Source organism: Aspergillus steynii (assembly GCF_002849105.1).
Source record: "Aspergillus steynii IBT 23096 chromosome Unknown P170scaffold_4, whole genome shotgun sequence".
Classification (NCBI taxonomy): Eukaryota; Fungi; Ascomycota; class Eurotiomycetes; order Eurotiales; family Aspergillaceae; genus Aspergillus; species Aspergillus steynii.
Window position 1 is genome coordinate 441,361 of NW_020194401.1, and position 11,753 is coordinate 453,113.

At 40.4% G+C, this 11,753-nt stretch overlaps 2 protein-coding genes across 2 annotated transcripts; both read right to left on the reverse strand.

Annotated features, from left to right (window-relative positions):
- Positions 1–5,901: 5,901 nt before the first annotated feature.
- P170DRAFT_494177 (uncharacterized protein) lies at positions 5,902–6,453 on the reverse strand (the record flags this gene model as incomplete). Its single annotated transcript, XM_024854065.1, has 1 exon — positions 5,902–6,453. A coding segment is annotated over one exon (381 nt), but the record flags the coding sequence as incomplete, so codon positions are not given.
- A 1,828-nt stretch (positions 6,454–8,281) lies between these two features.
- On the reverse strand, positions 8,282–8,966 carry P170DRAFT_475101 (uncharacterized protein; the record flags this gene model as incomplete). The annotated part of the gene is made up of 3 exons (XM_024853221.1): positions 8,282–8,706; positions 8,805–8,836; positions 8,914–8,966. 3 exons carry the CDS (start codon positions 8,964–8,966, stop codon positions 8,282–8,284), a joined length of 510 nt encoding a protein of 169 aa, XP_024704062.1.
- Positions 8,967–11,753: the final 2,787 nt, after the last annotated feature.

The window sequence follows — 11,753 nt, forward strand, 5'->3', positions numbered from 1 at the left end:
AATCTTTACTAGATTAAGGAGGATACCAGGCAGCAAATTAGACCAGCCTTGCTTGTCTCATATTATTAATTATGCGGATCTGTTACCACTGCTCGGCCATCTACTAGCTCTAAATGCTAACTTTCAGTCCGCAGCTGAAAGATGCTTGGAGGGTAACCAAGTATTCGCGATACTTTTGCGAACGGTCATTGCATGATAAATTATTCACTACCGTTGCTGAGTAATGAGATTTACATTATGATACTAGGCCGGCGATCAGCCTGGCCTCAAATTACTCGATCTCTATCTTTATGAGTGATGGTACCCGTGGTCGAGTCATTTCCACAAAGAACAAGGCCCACCAATTCCTAAATCTAGTACACATCCCTGTCAGCTAGACCTAAGGGGCTCTCACTGGCTTCAAGCAGAAGATATAATATAGGAGGCGACGAGGAGCACGACGAGAAATGGATTCTGTCATACTTCGTATTATACCACCGCATCTCTTTTACTTAGCCCATTACTTTGCCTCTGCTACATAATAAGTGCACAAACCTCGCACATATTTCCCACTCAAGTGACCTTTGGGGATACTAAATGGACTTGACCATGAGGTAAGATTCTCCCTAATCTTCTTTATTTTGAAATTTGCTAGGTGCTGACATGGAAAAGTGGTTTCCTGGAACAGCTTTATCTTAGTCTAAAATGGAAGAGTTTCCTTTCAGATCGCCTGTCCACAAACCAAATACACCAGCTATATCTCCCTCGGCCGGCTCTAGATCTGGAGCTAAAATGCCTACTGATAAGCAAAGACCAGACCGGGCTTTTAGTCGGGATTACTATTCGCCTCTTCCTTTTGCATCCGGAGCAGCCCTACAGTTTACCTGTTAATGATTCCTTCGATACCCGACTCGCCGTACACCACGCTATCACTGGGGTAGAAAACCCGGTGCCAGGAGTTATGATAGCGGTAATTCTAGGCTGGCTGGTACGGGCAATTGTTGAAGACGTCGATTGCAGCTTCTCCCCGGCGTCAGTCCAGCTGGTAAAAGCCTGTCTTAGAATTGTGCAAGTACCGACATTATACTGTGCACCCAATTTCCTCTATGCTTATTGCCAAGGTAGAAGTACGGGAGAAGGCCACGAAGAGACCCTGCAAAAAACCTTGGGCTATGGGCCCTATACAGTACTTGTACTGGACGACCTTCTCGCTCTCTTGAAGAGAACAAGCATGATTATCGCCTCTATTTATCTCCATAACCATTAGATTATATGCGAGATCTTTAAGCACACTAGCAATATACTTGCCAGTCTTAGGGACAGGTGATTGTTGATCATGGATTCATCCACTCTTCGGCACGCGGAGTTACTGATTTGGGCGTGTAAAAGATGCGATATGATACAGAGCCAAGCAAAGGATCTGGGTAATAAGAGCCCAACACAGCCACTCCCCGACTTGCAACAGAATCTGAGAATGTTTATTATATTGATCGAAGATGCAATTCGTAACCTCTATAATAATCCCGGTTCACCCAGACTATTCTGGCTTGCAGGGAAAGAGAATAATATCACCCACTTTTATTACTATATTTGGCAGCTTTACGTTAATGTATTACAGTTGCAGCTCTGGGGCTGGCCTGATTATACAGTGATAAACAAGGATGGTAAAGTTGATGGACTATCCCTAGCAGATTGTCCAGATGGTGCGAGAGAGAGTCCCTTAGATGTAGAAGTAATAACAGGATAACATTCAGGTATCCCAAGTTCCTGCAGTAGCCTCCTATAGTCTAAAGAAGGGGCTTGCTTTAATAGCATATATCCTGCTCTTATCTATAAATGCTTCCTCTATTTGCCTGAAGGAGGACTAAATATTCATAAGCTGCATAATTAGTTTTCAAAATACATATTAAAATTAACAAAGCCCGTGCTTAAGAGCTATATTAATAAAGCGCTCTCTGCTAACCCCGTAGGTACTAGACCTTGACTTGCTAGGTCCCATTAAACTAACTGTCTAGAATTTCACTATAGTTAACAAAAAACCAAATGGGTTATTATCGTGGTCTCTTACCAAAGAAAGAGAAGAAGGGGGAGTAAAATAAGAAGCTTGTTCAGTGCGAAAATGTCTGGAGAAAGAACATGTCATTTAATAAAATGGGTATATATATATTTTTGTATGATTCATTAAACCGTCTGTTTAACTAGCAATAATTAGCTGCTAGAGGGGCTTCAGTAAAAGCCATAAATTTAAAAATAATTAGTCCTAATAGACTATTAGTCCGGAACCGGGGCTAGTATATATAATAAGTGTGGCTGCTGCTTCCTGGATCACCCAAGCCTAACTGTCAAAAAGATTTAGAGTCAACTATCCTAATCTGTTAATACCATCATTCCCCTTTAATAAACGTCGTCTAATATGAACCATCTATTGCCCAAAATAGTACTGATGCCTTTTGTTCCTGGTCTATGGAGTTACTTACTACTTCTAGGTTCACCTTCCCCTTGGGACCACTTGGATCGCCATGTTACCACAAATCTACTATGTGATACCGATTTTAATCGCAATACTTGTATTATGGAAGCCCTTTTATAGAGCCTCCGTTCCTAATCTAACATTAACCAGTCTATGGGCTGGCAAAGTACTTGGTCGAATGTTCCAAGCCTTAGTAGAACATAAACAGGTATAAATTAGTAGCTGAGAGATTAAAAGAGGCTAAAATAGTTAGATTCTATTAAAGCTGCTCTGGGTCTATGATGGCCTTAGTTCTATATTAAAGTGGCTACTTCTATCCGTCTGTATCTTCTTAAGGCCCGTTCTGGCGGCCCACGCGGTGAATAAAACTAGGGTGCTGTTATATAAAAGCATATATAACAGTAAGTTGGCCCAGTACCTTGTAGCTAGAGCTAATATTACGGTAGACATCTCTGTGCTAGAAGAGATCTTGTTTTTACTATAGTTGGAATTAGCTATCCCTATCATCTTTATGTATCTAGAGAGGGAGATATAGGCTAAACTTGTAGTACAGCTTTAAACAGCAGCTATGAAACTTACTTTTAATTTGACTATTAATAGTGAGTTAGGGCCCTAAGGTCGGGACCCGAGTAGATTACTATCCGCGGCCACTAGCTTATAATCTGTATTTGCGTTGGCGGCCCTAAAGCTTGTTCCTTTGGTCCTTAGGCTAGCGCTGCTATGCTATAATACACTTAATTAGTTTGGGTGTAAGCCTTTTATAATAATATTAATCACGGCTTTCTTATGGGCTGTGGTATGGCAGGTGGCTGCGCGTGGAATTAACAGTCCTTAAAATAGATATATCGCCGTGAGAGACAGCCGCGACAGAATATTACGCGGACAAATATTTTTCTGAGAGTTGATTGTATTAAACAACAGATAGCTTGATAAACAAGCAAGACTATACTATATTAAAAATGAGAAGGATCACAAACAAAGCTATTTTAACCTATATATTATATGTCGGGAGCTTGTTCTTGACGCCATCACAGTATTCAGACAGGTGTTATGTCTATTTGCTATGAGCACGGAAGATATATTATTATTAATTAAACACTAGACAGACCTTCTTGCTTCCTTTAAGTCTATTTAGTATATAATAATAGCCTTTTGGATATTACTTAATGCAGAAATTATGTTAAATACTCTAGTAAATTCCACGCCTCGCAGTTTGTTAGGAGACTTTCTTGTATAATACCAAGGTAATATCTTGTTTAATAGCATATATTTTACTTATAAAGAAGGCGCCCCTGCTCTCGACAGCATAATCTTTGAAGTCCATCCAGGGCAGGCTGTGGCCATTATTAGTAAAAACGGCGCCGGAAAGACTACTATCCTGCGTCTTATTTCACAGCTTATAAAGCATAGCCGTGGTTATATCTAGATTGATGGGTATAATATAAGGGATCTAAATAAATGTTCAATCAGATTATATATTAGCTTTATACCGCAGGACCCGGGACTGGTTTACGGCTTATTAATCCGCGATAACCTGATATATGGTCTTGAAAACGACATGAATCTGGAAGATATTTAAGGCTTATATTAATAGCTTAGGCTTGATTAGCATATCTCCAGATTTCCAGCAGAATATAATACTCTTATCAGCCCCGGAGTCGACCTTTCCGGTGGGCAGAGGCAGCTTATTACCCTAGCCCGGGTCCTTTTATATTGACCCCCTATTTTGTTACTTGATGAACTTACTAGCCAGTTAGATAATAGGGCGCAGGATAGGGTCTAGTAGCTTTTAAAAGTAAAAAAAGTGACTATATTATTAACTACATATGTTTATCTCTTACCACATACTAGCAAATCTGATTTATCATACTACAGCCATTAACTATCTTTCTTAAGTAATATTAATAAAGTCCTTGTGCTGGAAAAGGATAAAATCATTAAAAAAGGGTCTTATAATATGCTTATAAGCAGTCAGACCTATTACTGAGATTTATTTTATAATAATAAATAATATAGGAGACTCTCAGATCTTCTTGTTATGGCCTATTCAGAACTTCTCATAAAGAGAACCTAAGGGAGAAAAACAGAGAAATGAAATCAATCAAGAAACCATATATAGTATAAGGGGATTTAATCAATTGTTCCAAGATCCCAAAAATATGTTACCTAGGGTATATCAGTAACTATTCTGTATTAATACTCCTCACACGTATCACACCCTCTCTTTTTCCTACTTAGTAACCTTGTGCTGCCCTTAATAATCTAAATCAAATGCTATTGTAAACACTTTCTACATACTTCCTACTCTAATTCTGGGTGAATAAATAGTGCGCTCGCCCGCGTTATATTAATTATAGCCCCAGTTTTCCATCATAAAGTTTAATACTGCCTTTTATATAGATCTTCCGCCCCTTAATTCTCACAGGTCGTGTAAAAGAATTATTAGCTTTTTTAGATCTATCAGCTTAAGAAAAGAGATATTAAGATTAGCTGTTACTGCCGGCTAGCAGCAGTCAGTTAAGTTCTGATTTAACAAAAACTATTAGATTCCCCCATGGGGCTCTCCCTAATAATAGCACATATCTTAAGCTATATCAAGCTCCATGTAATCTATTGCTTCCCTTTCCAGCTTATGAGTATTGAAGCTAGATTTGTAGCTATTTAATATATTATTCTGGGAAAGCCTAGGCTTTGGTAACTGAAAAGGTCTATTAACTTTAGTGCCTTCCTTTTAATAAGTGTGGGAAATAAGACCTACCGGTTGTGACTTGATTCTGGAGAGAGATATAACTTGAGAAAGTAAGGGGCGCGTATGTGATGGCTTCAAGGAGTAAGTCCCCAGAGTATCATAGAAGATGCTCCGAAAAAGGGTACATTAGAAGGACTATTCTATATTAAAGAGTCTAATGTTTTCTGTGGTAATAAGAACCGTGCCTACTAAAAACTAATTAAAAATACTTTTTATCTATTCTTAAATATTTCTTCCAGACAATTATGGCCACAGCTTTTTATTTAGGTGCGCCACGTAAACTAAACATTACTTTTTTATTAAACCTTCTTTTTACTCAGCACTCTATATATATTTGCTCGTGATACCAGCATTTATAGGACGAACAAGACCTAGCCGACAGAGGTTTTTGGGCTCTGTATACATGTAATACATGAAAGCTATAAATACTCCGATCAGATACTTCTAGTTTAGCCTAGATAATGAGTCTATAGGTATAATTCAAAGAGCCGAGATCTATCGCTTTAATTAACTACAGGAACACCCAGCCGTACCAGTGATTAATCTCTTATTAATAAAGATCAGGCGGCTATTAGTTTAATAGCAACTGGATTATTTAGTGACAGAGCTCTATAAAGCCAGCGGTCTATAAAAAGCCAAATGTCTCTTGAGGATTATAAGTTAATAGCCGTATAATCTGCGCGATAGTATACTTAAAGGCTTAGTACCACTGTCTCAGTAGCAAGTGCTCAGAGGAATTAGTCAGAATACGTGATTTAAAATCTATTTTGACCTGTTTAAACCAGCCACCCAGGCGCAGGTGTGCGAAGACTCTCTGATAAAGACTAGACTAATTTAACACACTATCCCATCCTATTCTAAGATGCACCACGTCCTATAAATCCTCTCCCATCTCCCACTGGCGTTCAAAATCAAACAGGGCGTAGAATTCGCAATTAGAAGGATGCTGATTAGGCTGGATTAAAGAAAGGTCAACCCCCATAATAAACATAGCTGGATATCTTTCGGCTACGTTAATAGCCCATATCCCCGTCCCACAGCCTAGATCCAGGACCCTGCCCTTCTCCGGGTGCGGAACGTGAATAAGGGCATCAGACCGTCTTGCTATAGAGAATACCTTATAAAAAAAATCAAGTAGGTCTTTCTCTTTCTCATCGCACGGCAAATAGAACCCTTTCCGGTGGGTAGGCTGTATCCGTTCACAATCGCTCCCGCGAAGCAGACATCGGGACACTCTGGGGTTACTCCACTGGCCATCTGAGCAAGCCAGTACAGCCCTACTAGCGCTGGTACATGGATAGCCACTTAGCAAAGTGTGGATACCAGGAAGCCGGAAACTTGGATTAATTTCTTTTCGACCAATTCCATGGTTACCGCGCCCTAGGTCTGCGCAGTTGCCACGATCAGCTGATTTTGTTGTTGATACATTGCACGTGATTCCCTTGATGCTCATTGCTTTGACTGGACTCAAGCGATTTTCATGCTGGTGTCGGCGTCCAGCTGTACTTTGCGGATCTTTCGAAGTCATTGGGTTTATTGTTGGATATTAAATTCTAGGACATATAAAATATCCTGCACTCGACTCGGATAATAAAAGGTAGGTAACAAACCGTAAAAGGCTGTTTCTGGTGAATTCAAGGAAAGGAATTGCCTAGGTATTGATGGAAGCAGGCGGTGAAGGACTGGATTCGATTGATCAAATGTATAACTGCCCGCAATACTGTACCCCGAGCAACCCTATCCTACAACCGGCATAGTTCGCGCCAATACGGACCTTGGTCTGTGTCTAGCAATGACACCGGCATCGCCCATTCTATGTTATCCTAGGCTAATCAAGAGCATCGTACATTTCATTGATCCAATAGGTTTGTCATATAGCACCGTAACTCAGACAGACCAGACCTAGAATAGCTTTACAGGGGTTTTCGAAATCTGATTCCCCCACGAGACACACAATTTCTTCCTCAGGTTCCGCCATCGGTCTAGACCTGGATCGTCGAACTTTAAAAAGCCTTATCCAGCCAATACTAGTAAGAGATCGAATGCGTATCCCTAATGGGAGTCGTATTATAAGGAGGACGGAGAAGAGCCATATCTAACGTGGAAGATTGCAGTTCGCGCTCAAGGGCGATTCGGCCCTTGAAGAGATCATCCGGGATGCTACCCACAAAATCGCATAGATTCAAGTACCTATAGCCTTCCGATAGATGAAACCCTTGGAATGGCCAACTTCCGTATCCAGATGACCGTTCGGGACCACGACGTATCCTGATAGCCAACAGTCGTTTCTCATTCAATCCATGTGTGGCTCGGGGATTCAGCTCGATGGCAGACGATGTAACAAGATTTTGTATATGTTCTGTATATCAACTTAAGTGAGTGAATTAGCAGTAAATCTTACCCTAGAATTGAGCATAATCTATAAGTCGACGTTGGCAATTCGGCTATTGCTCGCACCTAGAATACCTTTGGGGAAAAGCCTGCTCCTTGCTTTAATGGAAAGAAAAGTTGATCGCCGTTGTTTCTAGTCGTAACCACCCCGCAATCCTTTGCACCATTGCGCACTCTCCCTTCTGAAGTATCACCCATATAGAGATAGGTGTGCTCTGGAACATCTTTGGTCCCCTGTTCTCGGAAATCGCCACTGCATTAGTGTTGCAAAGAAGGATGATAGTCGGGCGTGTGGGATATCGTTGAGAATAGGAATCGGATGGAGGGATCATCAAAGTAACTCACTTCCTTTTCGTCTGACTTATATCCAATCCAATAATCCTTTAGCATTTTTGCAAGGCTAATGCCTTACCAGACCCGTCTGGTCCATCCCCGTCAATCATGGAGAAGATGCTATTCAGCTTACAGAAGTCTGCCCTGGGAGATTGAGGTGCCTAATTTCCGACACATTGGGGGGTTTATGGTATCCGCTCAGAGAATTACACGGCATGACATTGGATAATTGGTCCAGTTAGGAAGTCCCATGCTATCAAAAACCCCATTGGAACTAGGGATGAGGAACGACGGCCACTTCTCATCGAGGCAGTGGCCGGCCAAGGCTGCTGGCTCCAACCCAAGAACGCTGGTCAATTTTAAGGCACAAACTGTTCGTTGAGGATGTGATGAATTGTTAGTATCACTTGAGGACCGGTGTCAGGGTTGATCGGGAGTGGCAATCTATTGGCCGCAGTTAAAACTCCTCCACCATTCGACGTATCTTGTCCGGATACAAAACTTGGAGAACCGGGGTTGAACCAACTTCCAATTGATGATATCCAGGGAGAGCCTTCGTTGGCAGCGCTCACGCTTTGTTGCTGACCAGAGGGTTCATAATGATCGGCAGCAGTGTCCCCTTCCACAACGTGCTCGAGGGAATCAACCTGGCTGTCATGGTGGGGAGTATCTTCTCGTGGATACTGGTTTCCCTGTAACTGTGGAGTAGAAGTATCCTTTGGTCTTGTGGGCGTCTGCGAATTGTAACCCTCGCACAACAGCTGCTTTTTAACGCAGGTGTCGCCTTGACAGAAGCATTAGCACAGGCATCACGCCCATAATGCGATGCGGCAAGGTCCGCCATCTCAACAAAAAAATTAAAAAAAGCAAAAAGGAACATACATGTGAGAGACTGTCCGTCAAATACTCTGCTTCTGCGACGACACGTGATACAAATAGTTCCAGCTCTTGTTTCCTTAACTGGAGCCCTACGCTTCCGAGAACGTCTCACGCGGGCAGTGGTTTGCGCTGAAGAAAGAGATGCCGGCGACGGTTCTTGTTCATAGTGAACGGGTAATGCTGGATCGTCGCGAACCTTCGGTTGGCTTCCTCTACCCTCTGGTCGAGCTCCGGTTACTTCACAATCATTTTGAGTCAAACTCGCTGCATTTATGCCGAGAGGCAAACAATGCATATCAGCAGTAGCTGTATGGTCAGCTCGGTAACCATTTATTAGTGATCGGGCCTCGGGAGCTACTGCGGGTACAGTTAAATCATACACTCCCTGGACGTCTCTGTTAGATTTATTCCCCTCTTGAGTATTGGTAGGTTAGATTGACGGGAGGTCTCCTTGTGATAATCTGCCGTCTCTTATAATCTGCTCGGGGTTAAGAACAGCAGTACTTACTAGATAGAATTATTTTACCCCGGTCCCTAAAGCGCTAATAAAAGAGTAATCATCCTATAAAGCCCTTTTTATCGTGTCTGGAGGAGTTACTGGTTTGATATGTCTAGTTCGGTAGGATAATTTTATACACTATTTCTCAAGGGTTCCACTATTTAATGTTCCTGGACTCCTGAGACTTCTAAGAGATATTAAAAAGGAAGTAAAAGGCCTGGGGCCTGAATCGGATGTTAGTAAAAGTAAATCAATACAGTCGGGTATTATAACACGAGCGGGTTTATTGGCCATTAATAATAGAAAATCACTAGATTGGAGCCTCTGTTTTAAACCTATATAACACTTTCTATGCTCTCTTCTTGCCCAATAGTATACGGCTATAATCGCACCATGGGTTTAAAATCTACCGAAGTCCTTCGTAAATCTAGCCTCAATTTAATTGTTCTTTAAACGCTTGTGAGCTTAGAACCACCGGGATAAATAATTTAGTTCCTCCGGCTTTTATAGTAATATTACAGAAGGTGCTACTAAAAAATATTAGTCTATTTATATAATTAAGATGTTCGCAAATCCTGACTCACGCTTGCGATTTCTGACTTTTTTTAGTATTATTAATTCTGGAGGCTCAGTCATCTATAGATCTACATGATTCGATTTATCATATATCCAAGTGTCTTGGGAGTGGCCGCTACTAATATACTTAATAGTTTTAAGCCTTTGGTTTATTTTTTCCCGGCATTTATTATTTAAGCCGATGACTAGACCCAAGTCAATACATACAGATAAAAGCATGGGGGTATAGAATAGCAAGAGAACAATAATTTAAGAGGATACTTACCCTGTGAGGCAACTTTATTTAAATTCAATAATAACCCCCTGACTGACTGCATCGTCTCTTCCTCTGACTTTATATCGCGCGGGTATAAGCATGGATCAATAAGTTTTTAAGAAAGGCCGGACTCGATAAAGTTGTGGTCTAATTCTGACACCCGAATTAATCTACTGCGTCCATTAAGCTGTAAATAATAACAGCCATCTTCTTGTCGCCCTGGATTATAAGAAGGTGCGAGGACAACATCGAGCCAGCAAATAGTATTATCAACCTTCCCTTCATCGTCTTTCATAAGTTGAAGTTTGTCAAATAATGGGTCAATCTTCCTAGCTATAGAGTTACTAGCAAGAGGAACACCAAAATAATATATAAGGCTATTATCACCCTCAATAACAGTTACAAGTGACCGCGACAGCTCGAGGGTTAATTCTAACCTTTACTGTATAAGAGAAAATATAGTACAAACTGTTATAGTATAATCCGCAAGGGCTGAACTGTAATCAACTCCTAGGTCTTTTTCTTAAGAACAGGAATCTATTATTAAAAAAATATAATTCCTAGTAAAACAAGGAGAATAGTAAGTCGGCTAGAAGAAGGTTAAGGATAATAAAAATTAAACCAGCTACTAAACACTAGCATAAACTAGAGGTTTTTAAAACCTCGGATCAGCAACACTAATAAAAAGTCTTATAAAGTAGTCCTGAGTGGGTCACCAAATCTAGAGAAGGCGATTTATTTAATCTATTATATTTCCTACTTTTGTTTCCAGGGAGATAAATTGAATATTTAATTAATTAAATAGGCAAGATTATCTGTATAGTTATTTTGCTTAGCACTTGATACCAACTTTTGTTAGGTACTAAGAAATCTATAAATATAGTTTTAACATATATTTCACTTTTATTTACATAAGAAGAAGCCTGTACACAATTCCTCTCTTTAAGACTTATATAATGCCCTTATGTGTAACTAATATAAGGTAATAGGTTAAATAAAAGCTGCTAGAGGAATAATTAATTTTTATTCGGATATGTTCGAGATTTGGGATAAACTTAAAAATTATACCCCCTGGTTAACTACCCGAAAAGGGTTAGTGGTCCTGCCTCCCTGGTTCCAGGACGAGAAAACTAAAAATAGTAGAAAGCATAATCAGCGAGTATCTTCTCTCCTGCTTTATCCGGTCTTTTTCTGTATTTAGCCACATACAAGCCATATTACATGCTAAATATTCAATATAATAGTATAGACTCTTTACTGGTCACGGGTTAAGATAAAAAACTTAGCAGCCTATTAGTAACAGCTCCTCGGTGTGCAGACCAGTTAATATAGGAATTAAAATAGAGTAAATTAAGTAAAATCAAGGGGTGTTTATAAATAATAATAATTGGTATTTTTATAAGGGTCTGGCCGTGCCAGTAATTTAAAGGGGGAGTACCCGGGTAAAAATAGCAGCAGAGTAGGCTAGCTCCGGCTGTGAACTATAAAAACTAAGTTATTTGTTAATAACACGGCCATGGCATAAAAGAATAAAGATACCACGATTTCTGTTTAACCAAGATTATAAGGGTTGGGGATAGAAGGAAATACCCAGGTATTTTTAACAAATTCAGATAGGTCT